At 41.7% G+C, this 26,216-nt stretch overlaps 1 protein-coding gene across 4 annotated transcripts in view; it reads left to right on the top strand.

Annotated features, from left to right (window-relative positions):
- LOC142388645 (echinoderm microtubule-associated protein-like 6) overlaps positions 1-26,216 on the top strand; it is a 107,145-nt gene that overhangs the window by 48,419 nt on the left and 32,510 nt on the right. For all 4 annotated transcript variants that reach the window (XM_075474178.1, XM_075474161.1, XM_075474169.1 and 1 more), the window contains exons 8-25: positions 123-250; positions 3,090-3,227; positions 3,300-3,441; positions 3,523-3,637; positions 5,941-6,153; positions 6,236-6,403; positions 7,936-8,042; positions 11,758-11,876; positions 12,533-12,719; positions 13,989-14,094; positions 15,805-15,898; positions 16,957-17,057; positions 20,127-20,329; positions 21,252-21,363; positions 22,589-22,716; positions 23,648-23,789; positions 24,146-24,298; positions 25,728-25,859. In XM_075474178.1, coding sequence (XP_075330293.1) covers positions 123-250; positions 3,090-3,227; positions 3,300-3,441; positions 3,523-3,637; positions 5,941-6,153; positions 6,236-6,403; positions 7,936-8,042; positions 11,758-11,876; positions 12,533-12,719; positions 13,989-14,094; positions 15,805-15,898; positions 16,957-17,057; positions 20,127-20,329; positions 21,252-21,363; positions 22,589-22,716; positions 23,648-23,789; positions 24,146-24,298; positions 25,728-25,859 — 2,488 coding nt within the window. The remainder of the gene's footprint in view (positions 1-122; positions 251-3,089; positions 3,228-3,299; positions 3,442-3,522; positions 3,638-5,940; positions 6,154-6,235; positions 6,404-7,935; positions 8,043-11,757; positions 11,877-12,532; positions 12,720-13,988; positions 14,095-15,804; positions 15,899-16,956; positions 17,058-20,126; positions 20,330-21,251; positions 21,364-22,588; positions 22,717-23,647; positions 23,790-24,145; positions 24,299-25,727; positions 25,860-26,216) is intronic.

Raw genomic sequence — 26,216 nt, 5'->3', positions numbered from 1 at the left:
ATTTTTAAGGCTTCTTCCACTCCCTGCTGCAATGCTTTTATTTTATGTGAAGCACTTTGAACTGTTTTGGACATGAAATGTGCTACAAATAAACTTGATTTGATTTGATTTGATGTGTGCAGGTGATGGTGCGGGACCGCGACAAACCGCTGCTCATCATGCAGGGACACAGCGAGGGCGAGCTCTGGGCGCTCGACGTTCATCCTAAAAAACCTCTGGCTGTCACCGGCAGCGACGACCGCTCCGTCAGGTGGGTGCACGAACACAAACCGCCTGCCTCCGCTGCATCTGGGATGCATAAAACACACACTCAGATAACCTCAGAGGATGCTGCGGCTTCATCTGGGGCCTCACAAAATCTGATCCGATGAAGATGCCAAACTTTGTGACCTTTGCTTTAGAAGCATCAAATCTCACGTTTTACTGTTTTAATATCAAATGGAATTCAGTGTAAAAGCTAAGGATGGAAGTGGTAGAAAAGCAGCAGAAAATATGGGCTGTAATGATATCTTATTCTAAATATCTGTGAGAACATGACCAATGTTGTCCTGTTGGGTCATCGCAGGCTGCTCTGAGGTCAGAGGCCGGTCAAAGCGAACGTTTGAAAAGGCATTTAAAGCCCGAGCCGTGTCCTAAAAGCTGAAGGTTAACGGATAAATCTTCACTTAATGCTGAAGTAAAGCTCCATTTCAGTCTGCTGGACCTAAGTTTGACACTAAGGGTTTGTCACTCAGTCTCCTAAAAGTAGTTGAAGAGAATTGTTGTGGCCTTGTGAGAGTTGTTATGGTGATAAATTTTGCTGTTTCCATGGAGACGCTTCGTTTCCTTGTCCCCACACTTGGTGAAGCTGTTATTGCTTTAACTGTTATCGTCTGACCCAAGCAGCACGAACAGAAAACTGAGCACAAGCTAACTGGGAGCTCATTGAATGTTGGTTTCTGGTTCTGAGCTGCTCTAAAATCCTGACGTGTTGCTCAGAATTAACTTGTTGTGTTTTTCTTCTTTTTAAGTATTTTTGGGGCTTTTTATGCCTTTAATGATAGGATAGTTGGAGAGAAACAGGAAGCAGAGTGCAGAGAGAAGGGGAAGACTTGCAGCAAAGGACCGCTCGGTGCGGGACTCGAACGGGGGCCAGCTGCAGCGAGGATTGTAGCCTCTGTACATGGGGCGGCTGCTTAACCCACTACGCCACCGACCGCCCCGTGTTTTTCTTCTTTAATTCAGTTAAATTCTTTATTAATCTGAAGGTAAATTATATCCCTGCAGTATTAATTATTATTAAAGATCAGCTGCTGTGACAGAGAACAGAATAAATCATAAACCAGCTGAAGTGCAGCAGAGAAGAAGGTGTGGCAGAAACCTTCAGAGGTCTCCATCAGTGGGTTGGGATGTTGTATCTGTCGCTTAGCAACAACTCAGCTGATGATGTCACACACAGCATCAGCAGGTAACTCAGGTGAACTCTGTCAGCAGAAAACATGGACAGAAGCTCACAGCCATCTGTTGTTAACCAGCTCTGTGATCCTCCTCCTTTCCTGTTACCGCTCTGTCTGCAGTCTCTGTCTGTGTTCGAAACCGCATACTACATGCTACATACTACATACTGCATACTGCATACTGCATACTACATACTACATACTGCATACTGCATACTACATACTACATACTGCATACTACATACTGCATACTGCATACTGCATACTGCATACTGCATACTGCATACTGCATACTACATACTGCATACTGCATACTACATACTACATACTGCATACTGCATACTGCATACTGCATACTACATACTGCATACTGCATACTACATACTACATACTGCATACTACATACTACATACTGCATACTACATACTGCATACTGCATACTACATACTACATACTGCATACTGCATACTGCATACTACATACTGCATACTGCATACTGCATACTACATACTACATACTGCATACTGCATACTACATACTACATACTACATACTGCATACTACATACTGCATACTACATACTACATACTACATACTGCATACTGCATACTGCATACTACATACCACATACCGCATACTGCATACTACATACTGCATACTACATACTGCATACTGCATACTACATACTGCATACTACATACTGCATACTGCATACTGCATACTACATACTGCATACTGCATACTACATACTGCATACTACATACTGCATACTGCATACTACATAACTACATACGACATACGACATACTACATACTGCATACTACATACTACATACTGCATACTGCATACTGCATACTACATACTGCATACTGCATACTGCATACTACATACTGCATACTGCATACTACATACTGCATACTACATACTGCATACTGCATACTACATAACTACATACGACATACTACATACTACATACTGCATACTACATACTACATACTACATAACTAGCCGGCCTGAAGCTGATTTATCTTAAGCTCTAAACTCTGTAAACTTTAGCAACATTTGAAACATTTTCAGGAGAGAAATACCGGTTGTTTACAATTTTGTTCCCACGAATTCGGCGCTACTAAAGCTAGCCGCAGTGAGCTACACACTTCCGGTTATTTTCACAAAATAAAATACCCGTTGCCTTTTATCATAGAGAAAGCCATTACAATACAATTGGTGCTTTTGTTTTGAAAACAGGAACCTACCCTCGTTGTAGCTAGCTTGAAACTGCCGTTTTGACAGGAAATGACGATCGGCGACGTCACGTCACGTTGCATCTTGGGTAGTTTGAGTATGAGTAGTAACCTCATGATGCATACCCAACATTTCGGAGAATCTAGTATGCATCCGGGAACTTCTCGCTTACTCAAACTCGCATACTAACTCAGAAAGTTAGTAGGAGTAGTAGGAGAAGTAGGAGAAGTATGCGGTTTGGAACACAGTCTCTGTCTGCCCGGATAGTCTTAAAGCTGTTGGAGTTGTTCCTGCAGCCTGATATTCCTGCTGTGTCCTCATCAGTGATCTCCTGGTAAAATTAGATGGTGGAAACGGATCTATAGCCGTGAACATGAATAATTATATTACTGTGCGACTGTGTGTGTGCCAGGTTGTGGAGTCTGGTGGATCACACGCTAATCGCTCGCTGCAACATGGAGGAGGCGGTACGCAGCGTGGCGTTCAGTGTGGACGGATCCCAGCTGGCTCTGGGGATGAAGGATGGATCCTTCACAGTGCTGAGAGTCAGGTGACCCGCAGTCCACACAGGATTCATGTTGGTTTGTTAGAGTGGCATTAACTGGATGTGCCTCCACCTCAGAGACATGACGGAGGTCGTCCACATCAAGGACAGGAAGGAGGTGATCCACGAGATGAAGTTCTCCCCGGACGGAGCCTACCTCGCCGTCGGCTCCAATGACGGACTGGTGGACATCTACGCTGTCGCCCAGAGATACAAGAAGGTTGGGAAGATGAAAAACCTGCTCAGTTTAAGGTACTTTTTCATGTTTTGACATTTTTCTCGTCTTGGTGACGGCGCCCAGGTCGGAGAGTGCAGTAAATCCTCCAGCTTCATCACACACCTGGACTGGTCTCAGGACGGCAAAGTCCTGCAGACGAACGACGGGGCAGGAGAACGCCTCTTCTATCGGATGCCCTGTGAGTCGTTACGGGCAAATTATCCAACTTTAAGGCCTCTGATGTTGAAATATTTGTATATGTACGGTGGCCCTGAAGTGCAAAACACAACAGCATTAACCAAAACGGAAAAGGTAGGTACCCTCGGGCGAAATAAATCGTCGCTGATTGGACCAGTGGTGGTCCGTGCTTTAAACCGGAAAGACTAAGGTTTACATGTTTTCAAAATAAAAGCGCTGCTAGTGACAACGTACACGCTGCTATTAAAGAATATTTAGATGTAAATATCCCGTCTTACATGCTGCTTTATCTCTTGATGTTAACAAAAAGATCTCAAAAGATATTGACAAGATGTTATTATATATTATATATAGAACTTTATATGGCAAAACAAAAACCACCATATTAAAAAATCTTTAATAATCAACTCATATGATAATGGTGGCCTTAACATTTTAGACTTTTACACTTTAAATAATACTTAAATATATTTAAAATAAAAAATAAATTGGTTTAAACAATGTATCAAGAACCCATTTTCAATTTGGAACTTCATACCAATATTGTTCCATATGTAGTATCTATGTGGGGAAAAATCTTTTTGTAGTTCAATGACCAAGAAAGTTGTTTATGAAAGAAGGATAGATTTGAGGGGATTTTTTCAACATTATTATTACAAAGTAAAAAGAAATTTAGGCCTCCTAATTTAGAGAAAATAACATTTAGTATGAAGTTCCAAATTGAAGATGGGTTCTTGATAAATTGTTTAAACCAATTTATTTTGAAAGTATTATTTGAAGTGTAAAAGTCTAAAAAGTTAAGGCCACCATCATCATGTGAGTTCATTATTACTTATTTTTTAATATAGTATTCTTTAATAGCAGTGTGTACGTTGTCACTAGCAGCGCTTTTATTTTAAAACATGTAAACCATAGTCTTTCCGATTTAAAGCACGGACCACCACTGGTCCAATCAGCGACGATTTATTTCTCCCAAGGGTACCTACCTTTTCTGTTTTGGTTAATGTCGTTGTGTTTTCTCTTTTGCTGTTGTGTTTTGCACTTCAGGGCCACCGTAGTATGTCTTGTTTTATTTATATATACTAAAAAAAGGTGGAAAAAGAAAGTTAGAAAGAAGTCAGTTTTTCAAAAAAGCTGGAAAACGTTGATGACTCATCCTGCACTTCTCGACCAATGAAATGTAAGATTTCAGCATAATAATGGGCGTGGTCTGTTAAAACAAGTGGAGCTGACCAATCAGAAAGGGGTTGTGTTCCTTCCTGGTTTCACTCAAAATAATTCAACTTGCAAGGATGTGATTTGCATCTCTGTCCACTTTTACCTCATGATGTCACGATGATCAATGAATTTCGGTGCAATCTGTTGGTTTCCTTAGCTAGGAAATTGTTTTTGAATTGGCTCTATATGAATGAATTGGATTATTTTGAAAATAATTATGATTACAATTAATTGAATTCCAATTGGCTTGAATTGGACTTTATTATTTAAGTGCCTTGAGATGACACTTGTTGTAATTTGGCGCTATATAAATAAAACTGAATTGAATCAAATTGATCACCAGATGTGTATTTACACTTCTCAATGAACCAATACTTCACTTTTACTTGTTTAAGACAAGAAATAAAACGTAACCAAGTATATGGAAGTTTTTCTGTGCCATCAGAGTTTGAATATGAATTTCTAATATTGAAATTTTACAGCATCAAAATCAGACTTTGAATTTGAAAAACCAACAGTGTAAAAAAAAAGAAAATTTCTAAAAACAAATATCATTTAAAAAATATTCTACTTAAAAATATGTAATATGTATTTGAAGTAGAATTTTTTCCACTGAATTTTTAGATGTTGAATTTTTTTTCCATTGAATTTTTTTTTTAAGTTACATTTTTTTCCACTGAATTTTTTTAAGTTGAATTTTGTTCCACTGATTTTTGGTTTTAGAAATTGATTTAGTTTTTTACACTGTTGGTTTTCAAATTCAAAGTCTGATTTTTGATGCTGTAAAAATTCAATATTAAAAATTCGTATTCAAACTCTGATGGCACAGAAAAACTTCCATACGAGTATATTGTGATAAAATCCAGCTCAGAAATTCAGAGAACTTTGTGAAAAAGCAAAGCAGGATTAGAGCAATAAACAGAAATAAATAAGATAAATAACCCTGAAGTCGGTCAGAAAAGTGTTCGTCCACACTTCTTCTTTCCGTCCGGTCTCTTTGACATCAGCAGTGAGATAAACCGGCTGTTAGCACCTGGAGGTTTGTTCACAGAAACGTTTCCGACTCTCTTCGTCTCCCTGCTGCAGTGGGGAAGCCGGTCGTCACCAAGGAGGAGGTCAAAGGTCAGCGCTGGTTCTCCTGGAGCGGCGTCCTGGGCTCAGAGGTCAGCGGCATCTGGCCAAAATACTCAGATTCAACAGAGATCAACGCCGTGGACGCCAACCACGCCGCCGCCCTGCTGGTCACCGGAGACGACCTCGGACTGGTGAAGCTCTACCGCTTCCCCTGCCTGAGGAAAGGTCTCTGAACCTTTTTATTCTGCCTTTTCTCTCCTGGATTCCTTTTTGTTTTTAAATGTAAATCATGTTTTTTTTCCTCAAGGGGCAAAATTTAAGAAGTACATCGGTCACTCGGCCCATGTGACCAACGTCCGGTGGTCACACGACCAGCAGTGGGTGCTGACCACGGGTGGAGCCGACCACGCCCTCTTCCAGTGGCGGTTTCTACCAGAGTCGGTCATGAACGGAGGTCTGGACGTCAACATACAAGGTAGGAGAAAGATGAGCAGGAAATATGAAATTACAGCGCGTTTCCTGAAAGTTTCTGAGGTTTATCAAATTCATTTGTAGCACATTTCATGTACAAACAATTCAAAGTGCTTTACATAAAATAAAAACATTGCAGCAGGGAGTGTAAGAAGCATTAAAAAAAATACATAAAAGAATAGAAAGAGAAACAAATAAAATCGTTTAAATGAATTTAAAAACAAGCAACAGTCCAGATAAGTTCAAAGATATCGTGCAGATTTCATGCATAGACACATGAGAACAGAAATGTTTTTAACCTGGATTTAAAAGTTTAGTCAAACTTTAAGTGTCTTTAAAGTTTAAGTTTAAAGAAGCTTTAAGTTTCTTAATGTGGGACTGAAATTGCTATAATCCAAGTTGAATATAAGATAATAAACGTTATTTTATGGGCTCAGCTTCTCACTGATTGGTTGGCACCTGAAACCGGAAGTTACAAAACGGTACTTCCTGTAGCGGAGCTAGGATACAGATAGCTTTTTAATTCAACAAACCGGGACAGCTTATGTTCTCTCAGCACTAATTTATATCTATATATATTAATATTTTTATTTATAAAGTTTGAACAAAAACGTAGGTCTCATTTAGGCTGCTGTTCTGACCGCTAGTTAAATTAGCCGCTAACGCTGTTAGCATTCCCTACTTCCGGTTCTTGTGGCTGTGCTGTGAAACAATGGATGTATTATATTGGCTGTGTTCCAAACTGCATACTTCTCCTACTAACTTTTTGAGTTAGTATGCTAGTTTGAGTAAGCAGAAGTTCCTGGATGCATACTAGATTCTCTGAAATGTTGGGTATGCATCATGAGGTTACTACTCATACTCAAACTACCCAAGATGCAACGTAATGTGAAGACGCCGATAGCCATTTCGTGTCAAAACGGCAGTTTCAAGCTAGCTACAACGAGGGTAGGTTCACTTCCTGTTTTCAAAACAAAAGCACCAATTGTATGGTAATGGCTTTCCCTATGATAAAAGGCAACGGGTATTTTATTTTGTGAAAATAACCGGAAGTGCGTTGCTCACTGCGGCTAGCTTTAGTAGCGCCGAATTCGTGGGAACAAAATTGTAAACAGCCGGTATTTTGTCAGGTTTTCAACACGTTGGGGATCTAAACGATAAGTATGTAGTATGTAGTATGCAGTATGTAGTATGCGGCCACACAGCCACAGTGTGAAACAGACCCCTGAGAGACCCCCCCTTCATTTGCATAATAAAGCAGGAATGTGAAAAGTGGGAAATATAAAAAGAAAACATGGAAATAAATGGGAGATGCAGAGGAGACACAACCAAGAAGTAAATACATCTATAAGTATTAAAGACATGAGGATCCACATACAGGTGTGTCAGCACATATGAGTTATAAGAGTCTTTAAAATACACTGAAGCCCCATTAACAGGAGACGTCATGGCACCAAAGAGCAAAAGAACAAAGAAAAAGTGCCAAATTCTCTTATGAATTTTCATGGTTTATAAGTTTATGGCTCTCCTCCTCAGACAGTCACGGGGACTCCAACAGCGAAGAGTCGGACAGCGACGTGTCGGACGTCCCGGAGCTCGACTCTGACATCGAGCAGGAAACACAGATCAACTACGACAGACAGGTACGAGACACCTACGACTGCCTGAGTTACTGCTGGAGACGGATCCACAGTCCGGCAGCCTGGGCAGCTCTGAAGCTCCTCAGAGCGATTTATACTGAAGACTGAAGACTGGGCTTCGGTTTTATTTATCGAGCACCAAATACCAGCGAGTGTCATCTCGAGGCCCTTCAGAAATACAATTCAATTTACTGTAATACAATCATAATCCAATCTAATCCAGTTCATACAATTAAAAAGTTTCCTAGCTAAGTAAACCAACAGACTGCACTGAAACTTTTCTCTGATCCAATCCCCCGTCCTGAGCGTGCACGAGGCGACTGTGAGAGGAAAAACTCCCTTTAAACAGGAAGAAACCTTCATCAGAACCAGAACCAGGAACCATCTGCCTGGCCCAGCTGGGGGCTGAGAGGACAGGAAAGAGGCGACAACAATAGCCGTAACACCAGGCCAGGGACACCTGCTGAGAGAGAGAAACACAAGTTAATGACAACAATGATGTCACATGTACATGGAGAGGTGCATCATGGGAGCTCCCCCAGCAGGCTGGGCCTACAGCAGCAGAACTATGGGATGTTTCAGGCTCACCTGAGCCATCCCTAACTGTAAGCTTTATCAGAAAGGACATTTTTTAGCCTGATCTTAAAGGTAGAGAGGGGCCTGCTAACTGAAGGCTCTGCCTCCCAAACTGGCAGCTGGTTCCACAGAGAGGGGCCTGATAACTGAAGGCTCTGGTTCCCAAACTGGCAGCTGGTTCCACAGAGAGGGGCCTGATAACTGAAGGCTCTGGTTCCCAAACTGGCAGCTGGTTCCTCAGAGAGGGGCCTGACAACTGAAGGCTCTGCCTCCCAAACTGGCAGCTGGTTCCACAGAGAGGGGCCTGATAACTGAAGGCTCTGCCTCCCAAACTGGCAGCTGGTTCCACAGAGAGGGGCCTGATAACTGAAGGCTCTGCCTCCCAAACTGGCAGCTGGTTCCACAGAGAGGGGCCGATAACTGAAGGCTCTGCCTCCCAAACTGGCAGCTGGTCCCACAGAGAGGGGCCTGATAACTGAAGGCTCTGCCTCCCAAACTGGCAGCTGGTTCCACAGAGAGGGGCCTGATAACTGAAGGCTCTGCCTCCCAAACTGGCAGCTGGTTCCACAGAGAGGGGCCCGATAACTGAAGGCTCTGCCTCCCAAACTGGCAGCTGGTTCCACAGAGAGGGGCCTGATAACTGAAGGCTCTGGTTCCCAAACTGGCAGCTGGTTCCTCAGAGAGGGGCCTGATAACTGAAGGCTCTGCCTCCCAAACTGGTAGCTGGTTCCACAGAGAGGGGCCTGATAACTGAAGGCTCTGCCTCCCAAACTGGCAGCTGGTTCCACAGAGAGGGGCCTGATAACTGAAGGCTCTGCCTCCCAAACTGGCAGCTGGTTCCACAGAGAGGGGCCTGATAACTGAAGGCTCTGAAGGCTGAAAGCTGAATCTGGGGCTCTGGACACGGATGAAGGTTTTTTACTGCAGATTGGGTTTTAATGGAGTCTCCTCCTTCATATTTCCATCGGCCCGCGGGGCTCAGCGTGGTTGTCACGGTGATTATGAAACTCGCCTTATCTGCAGCGCCAGCCGGCGTCTGGCGTGCGCCCTGTGACCGCCGCTCGCAGGGCGCCGTCAGTGCTGCAACAACATGCTGTTTGTAGATGGAGCTGGAAGTGCGTAGCAGAGAGAAATGTGCGGGTATTAACTGGTTCAGAAGTTTAATATGAAACAGCCAGAAAGCAAAGATTATTATTTCTGTATTCTCACCAGCTTCTTTCTTTCTTTTCATTTCTTCCCAAATCTGTTATTCTTGAACTTCCTGGTGTTTGCCGCGTTCGTTCCATCACATTTCCAGACCTTTGTTTCCCTCCATCCTTCCCTCTCTGTGTGTTTTACCTCATGATGATGACTGCTGCTCCACAAAGTGGGACCAAAACAAGCAAATAATGATGCAAAACATACGAGAAATGAACAAAAAACACGATTTCATGCTGATCTTTGTGTTGGCTGCTAATTAGAATAAAATAGAAAAAAACCTTATTCATCCCCCAATGGGGGAAATTCAAATTAGTCAAGTAGCTCAAAAAAATTATTAATATTTACAATGATTGTATATTAACAACAACAACAATAATACAAATTCTAATAAAAATATTGCTACTAACTAATAATAATGATAATAAATGACTAAATAAATAAAAAATAAAATAAAAAATAAAATAAATTAAGACACACTGAAGGACTGATACAGCAACAGAGCTGTTGCTCCTTTATTAAAATAAGGCAATTTTATTTGTAGAGCACAATTCGTACACAAGGTAATTCAAAGTGCTTTACAGCTACAAAAAAACCCACAAGAAAGCAATAAAATCATTTAAAACTTTAAAATTAAAATAAAATTAAAAAAAGAACCATTAAACATAATCATTAATTAATTAATTTAAAAGTGAAGAGTGCAGATAAAATACTTTCAGGTGTCACATGCACAGCTAAACAGAACTGTTTTCAGCCTGGATTTAAACATTGTCAGAGTTGAGGCCTGTCTCACATCTTCTGGAAGACTGTTCCAGATTTTAGGAGCATAAAACTGAAAAGCAGCCTAAATAAGATAATCAGGAAAGTGTTCAGATGCCTGAAACAGGAGGAAACTGTGTGAAAGCAGGGCTTCCACCATCCTGGGAGCAAAGTCTCAACTTCTGCAGCTCTCAGACGGCTCAAAGACACCGACTCAACCTCAAGAGAATCCTTTTAATTAAAATAATAAGAGGAATATTCATTTAACAAAAGGCAACAAATGTTAAATGTATTAATTCAGTCCCTCATGGAGATTTGTCTTATTTCTCTTTTTGGAACAATCATAATAAATTTGTTTAAAAGAGACACATTAAGCATGAAAATGCATCTAATACCCGAACATGCTGACACTGCACTTAATGTGCACTTCTGCACCTTTTCTTCTTCTACTCTGTCCTCAGGAGAGATTTAATAAATTTACATCAGGGTTTCTTACCGTCCTCAAGCTTCAGTGTCGCTCCTCACTTATAAGATAAAAGCTAAATCTGATAAAGGAGTAAATGTAAATGCAGAAAGATACAAAACAACAACAAACAGTCAACGATTGATGAAAAATAGGTAAAAGATGACCAAGGAGGGACACGTCCATCACAAAAATACACACAAAAATATACAGCAGAGGACCATAAATATGGAGGAACTGATCACAGAGAGACTCAAAACTACAAAAAAGTGGAGCAAAAGACCAGAAACGGGGATAAACTGATCAGAAAGATGCATAAAACTATTAAAAAGGACACAAAAAAGGACAATCTGATCACAAAGAGACACAAAACTACAAAAAAGCTTTGTAAAAGACCAGTAACAGGACAAGTAAAATGATCAAAGAGACTAAAATTAGATGCATGACAGAATATGCAAAATGAGACTCAAAATTAGTCCAACCTGCAGCAGCAAACTAAAGAAAAGATGAAAACTCTCTACAGACACAAAACAACCAGAAAAAGACAGGAAACCGCTGTGTGAGGATCCTCCCATCATCTGTAACATCTGGATCTCGTAGAACAGAGTGGAACCAACATTCAGCTTCATTAGAAGGTCCCACTCCGGCTCCCAGAGGACGAGTCCCTGTGATGGGTCAGAGGTCAGAGGTCAGAGGTCAGAGCTGTGCTTTGTGCTCCTGCAGGTGTATAAGGAGGACCTGCCTCAGCTGCGGCAGCAGAGCCGGGAGAAGAAGCAGCAGGTCGGGTCTCTGAAGCGACAGCGAGGACCGGAACAGGGCCTCCGACTGCAGTTCGTTCACGGGTAACTTCTCACCGTTACCTACATGTGACTCAAAGACGCCGTGAAAGGCGGTTACATGGATTTATGGGGATTAGAAAACACGCTCATGTTTACATTTTGTAGTAAAAGCCACTTATAGAAGCAGAAAGTGGCCAATAAAACTGCAGCAGATACAACCAGGAAGATTATAAGTAAGAAAGTGAGAAAAACTACAGAAATGTTAATATAATAATACAATTAATGTGTCTCAGTCAGGACTGGACAGGAGCAAAAAGATGAATTTAAATCTTTTATTTTTAAACTTTACTTTACTTTTTGATTCTTTATCTTTATACTCCTAATTATCATGTATTTAACTTGAAATTATATACGTGAGTCATGACTGTATTTAAAGGGACAAACCGAACACATCAGAACAGGACTTTGATTTTCTTCTATTCTGAGGTAGTTTTGGGGTTTAAAGCTGGTTAAATGAGCAGTTTGTGCCTGTAGATGTGTCCACATCCAACAAACTGGACCTTTAATCCAGCCCTCATATCCCAGGGAGGGAGGCAGCACGAGGACCTTTGATGCAGGGAGGTCAGGGTTTGAAGGGCAGCTATCTAACACGATCCAGACGATAAAACTGACAGCAGAAAGTGAAAGACAAAAAACACGAAAAACAAACCTGTGTGCAGGTACCGCGGGTACGACTGCAGGAACAACCTGTTCTACACTCAGGGCGGCGAGGTGGTGTACCACGTGGCGGCGGTGGGTGTGGTCTACAACCGGCAGCTGCACAGTCAGCGCTTCTACCTCGGCCACGACGACGATATCCTGAGCCTCAGCATCCACCCGCTGAAGGACCTCGCTGCAACGGGACAGGTCAGAGACGCCCGTCCAGAGCTTACAGATAAAACCAGCTCTGTACCCTGAACTTTAAAGCACGGTTATTGATCTGTACCTGAGTATCTGACTGAATTCTGCACGATTTAATTCAAGATTAAAGGGACAGTTCGCCTCTTTTGACATGAAGCTGTGTAACATCCCATATCAGCAACATCATTTCTGAACATCTTCTTACCCCCTGCTGCGTCCTGTGAGCAGAGTTCCAGCCTCGTTTTGGTGCTGATGAAGGTAGTCCGGCTAGTTGGCTGGGGTTTAAAAAATCAAGCGTTTTGCTTCTCAGAACAATATGCGTTCAACAGAGTAATACATTTGCATCATAAAATAGTTCTCCAGGAAAAAGTCAGACCTCACAATCTCTTGCCCCTATTTTCTCTCCCTTCGTATCACTGCCTGCTGCCGCCTGCCGACAGAAAGGGAAACTTTCCAAGCAGTAAACGCCGTGAAACAGGCGCGGCTGAGAAGCGAAACGCTTTATTTTTGTGGCCCCCTTTTTTTCCCCCCAGAAAATTATGTAAGTGTATCGAATCGAATCGAATCGAATCGTATCGAATCGTTTAGAATTTTATCGAATCGTGTTGTATCGAACCGCATCGAATCGAACCGCATCGAATCGAACCGCATCGAATCGTATCGTATTGAATCATATCGTATCGAATCGTTTCGAATTGTATTGAATCGTATCGAATTGTATTGAATCGTATCGAATCGAATCGTATCGAATCGTATCGAATTGAATCATATCGAATTGTTTCGAATTGTATCGAATCGAATCGTATCGCGATATTAGTGTATCACTGCAGCCCGCCTGCCGACAGCCGCGCCTGTTACGGTGTTTGCTGCTCGGTCTGCACTTCGGTCTGCACAGCAGGCAGTGATACGAAGGGAGAGAAAATAGGGCCAAGCGATTGTGAGGTCTTACTTTTTCCTGGAGAACCATTTTGCGATGCAAATGTATTACTCTGTTGAACGCATATTGTTCTGAGAAGCAAAACGCTTTATTTTTTAAACCCCGGCCAACTAGCCGGACTACCTTCATCAACACCAAAACGAGGCTGGAACTCTGCTCACAGGACGCAGCAGGGGGTAAGAAGATGTTCAGAAATGATGCTGCTGATATGGGATGTTACACAGCTTCATGTCAAAAGAGGCGAACTGTCCCTTTAAACTGGAATGAAAAGATTCAGATTCTTCTCTGCAGGATGAATGATTTTGGATCACCTGATCAGAAATGTGTTGCTTGTGCAGGTGGGGAGAGACCCGGCCGTCCATGTGTGGGACGTCCAGACTCTGAAGTGTCTCTCTTTGCTGAAAGGTTTCCATCAGAGAGGAGTGTGTTCGCTGGACTTCTCAGGTACCCTGTGTTTATTATACAGAGGCTTTCTAACTGTGCTGTCATGACCTTTAACCTTTAACATGCTAGCTGAGGCCTGCAGAGTCTGAGATGTAGCTCTTGGGTTTCTGACCTTGGGGTGACCTTTAACCTTTAACATCCTGGCTGCTACTGATCCTCTTAGTTCCTGTGAGGGTTCACTTAGTTTCTCACTGATTTTGTTCCGTAAATGATGACACAGTGATATATGTCACGTGTTCATCTCAGGTTGGATTCACTTAGTTTAGTTTAACTCGTTATTATCGCGTTAACTCGCTAATTATTTAACGCCGATAAATATTTTATCACGCATTAACGCAGGTTTTACTATTTATTTTATTTTGTAAAAGTCTGTTGCTCACAGGCTTTTATTTTCTAAAACTCTGTTGCTCACAGGCTTTTATTTTGTAAAAGTCTGATGCTCACAGGCTTTTATTTTCTAAAACTCTGTTGCTCACAGGCTTTTATTTTGTAAAAGTCTGTGGCTCACAGGCTTTTATTTTGTAAAAGTCTGTGGCTCACAGGCTTTTATTTTGTAAAAGTCTGCTGCTCACAGGCTTTTATTTTGTAAAAGTCTGTGGCTCACAGGCTTTTATTTTGTAAAAGTCTGCTGCTCACAGGCTTTTATTTTGTAAAAGTCTGTCGCTCACAGGCTTTTATTTTGTAAAAGTCTGCTGCTCACAGGCTTTTATTTTGTAAAAGTCTGTCGCTCACAGGCTTTTATTCTGTAAAAGTCTGTTGCTCACAGGCTTTTATTCTGTAAAAGTCTGTTGCTGTCTGCTGTGGAACAGGAAAAGAAAGTAATCTTTGGATCCACCAAACATGGAGAAGGGTACGGAACTTTTACTCGGCCATTTTCATGTTAAAGTTCTTCCTGACGGCGGAGTCGACAGAACCAAAGTCATCTGTAAACACTGCCAAGTTGAATTGTCTTCTCAGCGTAGTAGTTCCAGTCTAAAATATCACTTGGCAAAACACACAACTGATAGCAGCAAGTCATTCAAGGAAAACAGACAGTGGAGCGAGGCTTCTACATAAAAACTACAGAAAGATGCTGATGTTAAAAGTGTGTTTGCACAACAAATGTTATGGCACTTTCATTCATATGGCAGCACATTTACAATAAAACTAAATGCTAAAAGCTATACGCTACTTTTGGATTCATTTTTGGATTCTGCGTACAAATGTGATTAATCGTGATTAATCAGGGAAATCATGTGATTAATTAGATTAAACATTTTAATCGTTGCCCAGCCCTATTATATAACAAATGTACGTATAATGATGCTTATTTTCCCGTCACATTTACAGCCAAACTTTACAGAAATAGGCTGTGATGCATTCAGCTCCTAATATTCAGATTTAAGATGAAAAAAGACTCATTTCTAGCAAATTAGCCTTTTGAAAGCCAAGTTTTTATCTTTATCTCGTTGGAAATAAGCCAAGTTAAAGCTGCTTATCTCGACCCAGCAAAGCCTTTTTCTCTTTGCTGGAGGATCGTCCTCAGAGGACGTTATGTAACCCGGATGCGGTGGAACTCAGAGGGGTGACATGTGAGATCACGGCTCCTGGTCAGAGCTGGAGGTTTTACGCCTTCAGCCTTTTAAAGCTCAAACGTGTCGGAGGTTGGAACCCTCGGTGTGACAAAGCAGCAGCTTCTGGATCAGCTGTTTCCTTCCTTCTTCCCCACAGCCGATGGGAAGAGTCTGGTTTCTGTGGGAGTTGATGACAGCCATTCGATCGTGGTGTGGGACTGGAAGCGAGGGGAGAAGCTCGCCACTGCACGGTACAGCGTTACTTCCTCCCATCCTTCTGTTAAAGCTTTACACTCTGCAACTATCCAAGCTGCAGAACTGTTGATCAGGACACTTTAAATGTTGTTACCATTACATCCATAAATCACAATGATAGCAGGTTATAGGGAACATAATCCAGTGATAAACTGGTAATCCTCTAACTTCTGCTCCAACTGACACATTTGCTTTTGCAGCTTCATCTGAACTGCGTCCTGCGTCGTGTGTTTTTCATAGATTTGTTGTAACTTTTTTTTAATTCAAATATGTATTACTGTTTTAGTTGGTACAAGACAAATACAGAATCACAGATCACATGTTTACATTATGAAGATGAAAATAAAAAGTCAGTTGGAACCGGGGCTGCCACATGAAATATATTCAACACATATTTAACATTTTGTTAGGCTTATTTTCCAATCTAATAACTATTTATTGTGATATATGACCAGAAATGATCCCACACTGACACTATAGTTTTGTCCCTATTTTTAAGCTTGTTGAGCATGCATTCATAAGAAGCCATTTTTGTCATTTTATTAGCCCATTCCTTAATTTCTGGAGCACTTTGTGTTTTCCAGTGGGTTAAAATAACTCTAGCTGCCACGGATACCCCCACCATGATAACTGAGAATTTCCCACCTGAAATGTTAGGTATCTGTGCCCTATCCCTAAATAAACATAGTCTAGGGCAGAGAGGTAAGGGTTCTCCCAGCCAATCACTAAGAGTCTGCATGACCACTAACCAGAAGGGTTTAATTACTATACAGTCCCACAGACTGTGTATAAGAGTTGCAGCCTCATTACAGCATTTCCAGCATTGCGAATTATTCATGAGGCCGAGTCTATGCAACTTTGTTGGTGTCCAGTAGAACCTTTGAAGTATTTCATACTGTGTGAATTTACCTCGACATTCTCTTATAAATTTTCCATTTTCAGATATAATTTTTGACCATTCATCATCTCTTAACAGAATTCCAATGTCCTTTTCCCATAAAAGTTTCAAAGCTTTACTGCCATCACTGAATTTGTTGTATCTTTTGTACTTCAGGGGCCACAAGGAGAAGATCTTTGTGGTGAAGTGTAATCCCATGCTGATGGACAAACTGGTCACCGTGGGAATCAAACACATCAAGTTCTGGCAACATGCAGGTAAAAACACGCAGGTGGAACTCGATCCGTCCTCGGCTCAGGTTTCTCCCTGAATCTTTGCACAATATTCTGCTCTGCAGACGCTGAAAGACCAAAGTTCTTTACAGTCTGACTCTGAGAAACATTTGCTGAACTTGCTGATGATTCTCTGATGGAGTTTGGCCCAAAGCGGGGAGCCACGACTCGGGATGTCCCAATCTGATACTTCTACAGGACATTAAAAAAAATGAAGAACGGCGAAGAAACAGATCCAGGACGTCCCTGATTCTTTATTTTATTCACTTATTTTATCATTTAACACTAATAAACGGAGCAAAAACTGGAACAACAAAAGGAATAAAGTAATAAACAAATTCTTCACGTTGTAATTCAGTGCAACAGTGTCTGATATAAAAACGAGCTGCAGCTCAACCTGAAACACCTGCAGGCAGGTCAACAAATAAGCAAATAAAAGTGGCACAGTGTTGTTGTCATGCCCACGGGACTCTGCCATGTTTTTAGTTTTATGTTTCATCATGTTTTCGGTTTCATGTCTTGGTTTTGAGTTCTTGTTTATAGTTTTGCCATTGTTTTCCCCTCACTTTCCATGTTCAGTTCATTAGCTTCACTCATGTCAGCAATCACTCCCAGTTCCCTCTTTAGTTTCCAGCAGTGGCAGCTCCTGACATTTTTTTTAGGGAGTGCAATTTCCCCCCGTTTTGTCCATAAGTACCATAAAAGTCCATAGGACTGAGGTATATTTGTCTAGGTAGCAAGACCATTTCCCTAACTTGTTTGTGCCTATAAATTCAGATATCAGATATCAATTTTAGGCAATATCTCTTTTGTCCACCAGATGGCAACACTGAACTAGCTAAAAGTGTCAAACTTGGGAAGTTACATTGTGAAACCTTCAAAGCAAAACATTTGCCAGTTAATAATTTGCCAATCAGTTAATATTACATCTTAACCATTATTTATTTATTTTCCTCATATTGTTCCAGGATTCTATGAAATAAGTAAACACATTAGCTCTTAAAGCTGCCGTCGGCAGGTTTTCAAAATTACGAGTCTAAAGTCGGAAAATTCGAACTGATACAACTTTCAGGTCCCTCCCCCTCTGTGGACGAGGTTGTGCACGTGAGTTCACACCAGTGTGCGCGCATACAAGCTGGGGGCAGACTCACGCTCAGCATGGAAGACGTGGTTGGTTACTGTTCTGCTCAGATAATAGATCAATAATAAACCTAACGTGATTGGTTAAAAACAGCCGGGAGCGCTCGATTTTTGCAAGCACGATTACAGGCTTCAGAGGGAGCTACAGAATTCGGGATTTTTCCTAAACAGCCTATTTAATATTCTACTTCCAGAATCCCATGACAGTTCAAGCTAATATGGCTAAAAAAAAGTTGCCGACGGCAGCTTTAATGATAAGATTCATTCAATTTTCATTCTAAAGAATGTAATTAAAATGACGGCATATAAATCCAAGTCAAGTGTTTATTGAAGTTTTGGAAAATATGACTTAGAAAAGCGTAACCAGTTGTCAAACATGGTTAAGTGCAGCTTACTTATGTGAGATTTCTCTCTTTTTTAAATATAATACTGCACTATTAACAATGAATGTGTCATTATACATTCTGCTATCATTGTCAACATTATATAAAAGATTTAAATCATTACAAGTCAATGACTGAGCACAAAAGGGTAAGTTATTTAGCTACATCAAATACTACCTGGAAAAACACCAGGGTTGGTGGAGCCCTGGGTTTCATCTTTGCCTCGCAAGGCGAGCCCGAAAATCCTGCAAAATCCTTCCAAACTTCCTTCTCCGCATTAGTACGACGACTAAAGGGTACTTCTGTCAGAAACACTACCGTGTTGTTGCACTCGACACTCGCCATCTTCTTCGTAGAATGTTCATGGTCCCGTGCAGCAGACATATGACGAAAGCACGTCGTTTGTGCGAGCACATAAACCCTCATAGAAAATGTATCGGGAGCAGGATTTTTGAAAAAAACGGACGTACCATTCATGTCAATGGGAGCTTCCTGGTGCAAATTCGACCCCGACAGAAATCGCCCCAAATGGGCGTGGCAACACCAGGCGTGACCTTAATCTGATTGGACAATGACATATACAACCAGTTTGCCTACAGTAGATCAGTCCCGCCTTAGCAACTAGATTAAAAAAAAAAAATCCGTGTTTGGTAGTGCGTCGCACAAATCGCCCCTATAAAGGAACCGCCGCTGCCTACAACATTACGAGGTCATCAGGGTGGACGTGTGTGCCAAGTTTCATAACCTTAAGATGATGATGATTTCCCCCTCTGGGATTAATAAAGTATCTTGAATTGAATAAGGCTTTCAAATCACAAACGCCGTCACACGATTTTCCCCGCCTGGCCACGGCCTTTAAGTTTAAAAATAAAGTGTCTTCTTGGACCCATTTATAAAGGAAGTCTGAGACGCTCTTACCTGGAAACAGGTTTTCTGTCCTTTGGATAGGAAGCTGAAGCACAACTCTGTAAACGAGTTAAAATCAGCCACAACGAGCAGCTTCACTCTATAATAATAATATAATAATAATAATAAATTTATTTATATAGCACCTTTCATACATAAAATGTAGCTCAAAGTGCTTTACAAATAGGATCAATATACAAAGTAAATAAAGTAAAACAACCACAAGAACAACAAAATAGAGCACAATAGAGAAACAACAAATGCAATACACAAAAAGTAATAATAATAATAATAGAATCCATAAAACTAGTAGAAGGCGAGGGTGTATAAATGTGTTTTTAGCTGCTTTTTAAAGTTTGTAATATCTGTTGACTGGTAGAGAGTTCCAGATTTTTGGTGCATAAAAACAGAAAGCAGCTTCACCCGTCTTTTTATATTTCATCCTAGGAATATTTAATAAAGTAGCACCTGATGATCTTAGGGCTCGATTTGGAACATATTCCATATTCTATAAACTCCATTTCCCAGAATTCGTTGCTTCAGCTTTCTTGTGCGACGGATGAAATAGGAAGAATGACTCATTTAGCTCTCCGGCCTCCACATTAACAGTTGTGTTTCTGTCCAGGTGGCGGTCTCACCTTCAGGCGTGGTGCGTTCCGGAGCGTCGGCCGCCCGGAGACCGCCATGTCCGTGTGTTACGGCCGCAGCGAGGCGCTGGTGTTCTCCGGGACCGCCACCGGAGACGTGTACATCTGGAAGGAGCCGCTGCTGCTGAAGACGGTCAAAGCCCACGACGGGCCGGTGTTCGCCATGTTCTCCCTGGACAAGGTGAGGAAGACCCTCCCAACCTTCATCACCTTCATCCCCTTCATCACCCTCATCACCTTTCTCACCTTCATCACCCTCATCACCTTTCTCACCTTCATCACCTTCATCACCCTCATCACCTTTCTCACCTTCATCACCTTCATCACCTTTCTCACCTTCATCACCTTCATCCCCTTCATCACCCTCATCACCTTTCTCACCTTCATCACCTTTCTCACCTTCATCACCTTTCTCACCTTCATCACCTTCATCACCTTTCTCACCTTCATCACCCTCATCACCTTTCTCACCTTCATCACCTTTCTCACCTTCATCACCTTCATCCCCTTCATCAGACTCACTTACATTTCATATTATATATCATATATCATATATGATACATGATATATAATATATTATACATTATACATTATATATCATATATCATATATTATACACTATACATTATATATTATACATTAAATATTATATATGATGTATTATATATTTTACAATATATATGATACATTATATATTATTGTTGCAGTATCAAAACACTTATAGAAGGATATCTTTTATCCTTCCACATGCTGAAAACACTGTTTCATTTGAGTTATTGTGTCTTTAAACTGAACTTCTGGGCTCACAACAGTGCTCAGAAGGAAGAGTTTTAATTCAATTCCTCTCAGTGATTAATATCATCGGTGTCTGAGATACCGACTCTTTCTCTGACTCTCAAAGATTCACAAAGATGCAGAAAACTGCTAAAAAATATCTCTAATGGACCACATCGACGGCAGGGTGGTCCTCAGAGGAAAAGGATTAAACAGATGTGGAGATCTTTAAAACCTGGATGATGAGGATGAGGCAGAGGAGGGGGAACTGAAGGCTCTCTGCAGCCCTGATACCTCCATCGATAACTGAGTAACCGCTCTGTTTTCAGGGCTTTGTGACGGGCGGGAAGGACGGCGTGGTGGAGCTGTGGGACGACATGTTCGACCGCTGCCTGAAGACGTACGCCATCAAGAGAGCTGCGCTGTCTCCAGGCTCCAAAGGTAAAGCAATGGATGGAAGAAATGTCACTTTTATGCTCTTATACATCTGTAGAAATAAGAAAAAGACTAAAACCATGAAAGAAAAACCTTCAACTGACTTTGATTTGCTCTGAAAACACAGACTCTGACTGTATATTAGATTAATGTGCAGCAACATATGAGAACATATAGATATTTAACACCATGTGTCAGTATAGACGAGATTATTAAACCCAACCTGATGATCAGCTCACTGTAAAACATCTTTTTGGCTTCTTTGATGCTGAATGATGGCGAACATCATAATCTCAGGCTGTGTTCCAAACCGCATACTACTCCTACTACTCCTACTAACTTTCTGAGTTAGTATGCGAGTTTGAGAAAGCAAGAAGTTCCCGGATGCATACTAGATTCTCTGAAATGTTGGGTATGCATCATGAGGTTACTACTCATACTCAAACTACCCAAGATGCAACGTAACGTGACGTCGCCGATCGTCATTTCCTGTCAAAACAGCAGTTTCAAGCTAGCTACAACGAGGGTAGGTTCACTTCCTGTTTTCAAAACAAAAGCACCAATTGTATGGTAATGGCTTTCCCTATGATAAAAGGCAACGGGTATTTTATTTTGTGAAAATAACAGGAAGTGCGTTAGCTCACTGCGGCTAGCTTTAGTAGCGCAGAATTCGTGGGAACAAAATTGTAAACAGCCGGTATTTTGTCAGGTTTTCAACACGTTGGGGATCTAAACGACTACTTTCTCGCCTGAAAATGTTTCAAATGTTGCTAAAGTTTACAGAGTTTAGAGCTTAAGAGAAATCAGCTTCAGGCCGGCTGATTTCGGCTCGGGCAGGAGCGAAATGCATTGTGGGTAAACGCTCTGCATACTGTCTGATCGATGAGTATGTAGTATGCAGTATGTAGTATGTAGTATGTAGTATGCAGTATCTAGCATGCAGTATAGAGTTTCGAACACAGTCTCAGTCTGTTAAAACTTGTCAAGGAAGGATTTATGGTTTCCTGCAGAATCTCTGATGTCAAACACTGCCACCATGTGGCCTCACGATGGAAAACCTTAAAGGTTAGAGCTGCTCAGTCCACAAGATCATTAGATAAAATATGAGGCTCCAGAGAGCTGCAGCAGAGGCCATAAAGAGATGTTTCTGGTGTGATTAAACATCTGGAGACATGATGTGGTCTTTTTACATCTGAATGATGAGTGTGTTTGTGTGTTTGTGTGATCGCAGGACTTCTGTTGGAGGACAACCCGTCCATCAGGGCCATCACTCTGGGTCACGGTCACATCCTGGTTGGGACAAAAAACGGAGAAGTCCTGGAGATCGACAAGACCGGGCCCATGACCCTGCTGGTGCAGGTGGGAGTCCCTCCGTCAGTGTAGTGGGGTCACATGGCCCTGAAAGGATCAGATTATTGGCTAAATTACAATCAGACTGAGTTATTAACTCTTTCGGTGCCATTGACGTCTATAGACGTCAATTTAAAAAAAAAACGTTGACTACCAAAGACGTCTATAGACGTCAATTGCGTTTTTAACGGAGCGGGCTGGGGGACAATCTAGCGGAGTTTGTCACTAAATCTTAGGCTTGTAAACACTAAACAGAGAATATACTGGCAAAATTACCCGCTAGGTGGCAGCAGTGCCACTTTGCACAAAAAAAATGCTTGTTTTCTCCGTTTTTTTGGTCAAACAGCTGTTTTTGGTGAAACCAACCTATGTTCTACTGTCTATTACTAAAGGATTGAAAATGGTAGAAAAAAACTTTTTTCCTGATGAAAGAAGAGAGTCTACTCTTTCGTTTGGTAATTTCGGTGTGTACATAGTCATAAGACACACTTTTCTGTGGGTCTTGGAAAATCAGTCAAAATACTGTAAAACACTTGGCAGTATGGGTCTCTCTGTACTGAAAATGGCTGGCAGCCAATGAGTTAAGTGCATGTAGACACCTTAATCTGACTAAAGATTGGATCAGATCGGATTATTGGCTAAATTACAATCAGACTGAGTTATTAAGTGCATGTAGACACCTTAATCTGACTAAAAATCGGATCGGATTATTGGCTAAATTACAATCAGACCGAGTTATTAAGTAGTGAGCTGAATCCAACCCGATCTGAACCAAAGTTGCCCTAAAGCCTGGTGTGAGGTTGGATTTAGTGAGTTTTAACACCTGCTGAGGATCAGATGATGTTTTTATTCGTTAACGATACACGAAACCGTAGAATTTAAGACGATGATGTATGTGAAACGTGTGTTAAAGGTGTATTTTCTTTTTGTGGGTGTGCAGGGTCACATGGAGGGCGAGGTTTGGGGTCTGGCCGCCCACCCCCTCCTCCCCGTCTGTGCCACCGTCAGTGACGATAAAACTCTGCGACTTTGGGAGACGTCCGCCAATCACCGCATGGTGGCCGTCCGCAAGTTAAAGCGAGGTCAGATAAAGGGCCAAACCGCCTTTTTTAATCATGTTCTTCACTAACCACAAACCCTGAACGTCCCACAGCTCTGCTGAACATCTTCTTATTCTTAAATCAGTTGTTGTTGGATCCAGTTCAGCTCCATGAAAAGAAAGTTAAAAACTGGCTGAAGTAAAGTTTCTGTTGGTGTTTGGTCTCTCATCCTCAGTTGGACACATCCTGATGATTTACTTTGAAACAAGTGGATTTACGAGTGCGTTTACTTTCAAAAAGATTAAAAAATGTAAATGTGTGAGGGATGGGGGCCTCTTACCTGCTCAGGGACTCCACAGTGACACGAGACTGACGACAGAAACGACGGTGTGTTGCAGGCGGTCGTTGCTGTGCCTTCTCGCCGGATGGGAAAGCGTTGGCGGTCGGTCTGAGCGACGGTGGCGTGCTGGTGGTGAACGCGGACACGCTGGAGGATCTGCTGAGCTTCCACCATCGCCGTGACGCCATTTCTGACATCCGCTTCACCTCGGGTACACCTCAGATTCAGCCTAAAAACACACAAAAGTCACCTAAAAGTCCCAGAGTTTTACACCTTGACACGAAGGACACTTATATGAGCAGAAGTTTACTAAACGAGTTCTTTCTTTAAAGCCCACTTATCGTCTCCTACAGCTTCTTCCAGCTTAGGATGAATCGACCTGACGGTTCCACACATCTCACCATCGACCACAGCATCTTAATGCAAAGACTTAAACATTTGGGATCAAGGGTTCTGCTTTAAACTGGTTTAAGTCATATATATTTGATAGAACACAGTTTGTACATATTGTGAATAATGTGTCCTCTGCACATGGTGCTCCACAGGGTGCCGGACTGGGACCATTTCTGTTTCCTTTGGGCTGACATATTTATTAATTTGTTTTATTTCATTAGCTCATTTGACAGGGACACTGTACAGTGACTGTCCTTGATCTCACCGCGTGACAGTAATCGTTGGCTGAATATCGTGTATCGTATCGTATCGTGAGATTAGTGTATCGCTACAGCCCTAGCAGACAGGGTGGCAGATGTCAGATGGTTGAGAATCTTTTAATAATCCAAAAACAGAGAACGTTGGGAGAAATGAACATGAAATAATCCGACGATGACCAACTGAAGACCAGGAGTGTATGTGCAGAGGGAGTGATGAGGGAAGTGGAAACAGGTGTAACAAAGATACGGAGGTACAACCGAGCTACTACAAAATAAAACAGGAAGTAAGTAGAAACTCCGGGGTCATGACAGCGGAGTTAGGGTTAGGATCGATGTTAAAGGGCATCATATAAAAGATTCTAATACACAAAAAGGAAAGTAGAATTAATAAGTAGAGCATTTTAAAGAGACAGTGGCAGGCTGCTGAGTTACAGAGGAACCAGATCGGCTGGAAGAAGTTCTGCTCTTATGTTGACAAACTGCCCGAGTTTCAGGCTCCGTGATAAATGAGACCAACATTTACATATTTAATCACGTTTCCCTAACTCAGCAGGTTTTATCTTTTTATTATTGAACAGTCGGCATGAAATCTATTCCTCCATTAACCTTCAGGTCACTTTACCTTTGGCCAGCGGGCAGCTGTTTGTCCAGATGTTAGTTTATCAGCGCACTCACAGCCAGTTTGACTGATTTACTGAATAATGCTCAAATGAAAAAGCTACTTTTGGTTTAATAATATGATTTAATAATGTCTGCAAACAAAACTATTCATAGTATTTTATACAGACCCTGTGGAACCCCACAAACAGCCACCGATAAATCATATTTTACTTAACTAATTTATACTTATTGATCGATATCAAAAAGGTTTCCTCTTTTCAGTTAAATTACCTGCCGTATCAAGTACATTTCAGTTTGTCTGCTGGAGAGGAGCTGTGCGAGCTTCTATGCATCGAACCGTCACCCCTCTCCTCTTTCTGACACCAGATTCAGGTAAATACCTGGCGGTGGCGTCACACGACAGCTTCGTGGACATCTACAATGTGCTGAGCACCAAGAGAGTTGGGATCTGTAAAGGAGCGTCCAGCTACATCACGCACATCGACTGGGACACCCGAGGTAACGCTCTCAATCTGGACACAAGTCACATAAAATGCTTCGCCTTAAATAACATCTGTAAGCAGTCCAGAGAAGCTTAAAAGGGGAATTAAAATCATCAGGTCGGGATAAAAGCACAGACAATCATTTCCACCTCTGCCGGGATACAACACACCTGTACATTCTGGTCAAACCACGAAGGAACTATGCTGTTTACATGCTGGTCAAGGCTCAGGTCCTGGCTCATTAAAACACCAAGAATACGTAAAGTCGGTTGGAGCGAAGAAGCCAGGAAATCCAGACTCTCTCTCAGATTTGGAGCAGAAATAATCAGCTCTGTTTTATCTGATTTCAGCTGCATAAAGGTGTCTTTATGGA

Source organism: Odontesthes bonariensis, chromosome 2 (assembly GCF_027942865.1).
Source record: "Odontesthes bonariensis isolate fOdoBon6 chromosome 2, fOdoBon6.hap1, whole genome shotgun sequence".
In the NCBI taxonomy this organism is placed as follows: domain Eukaryota; kingdom Metazoa; phylum Chordata; class Actinopteri; order Atheriniformes; family Atherinopsidae; genus Odontesthes; species Odontesthes bonariensis.
Note: the sequence above shows the minus strand (reverse complement) of the source record. Positions and strands in the feature narration are given on the sequence as shown.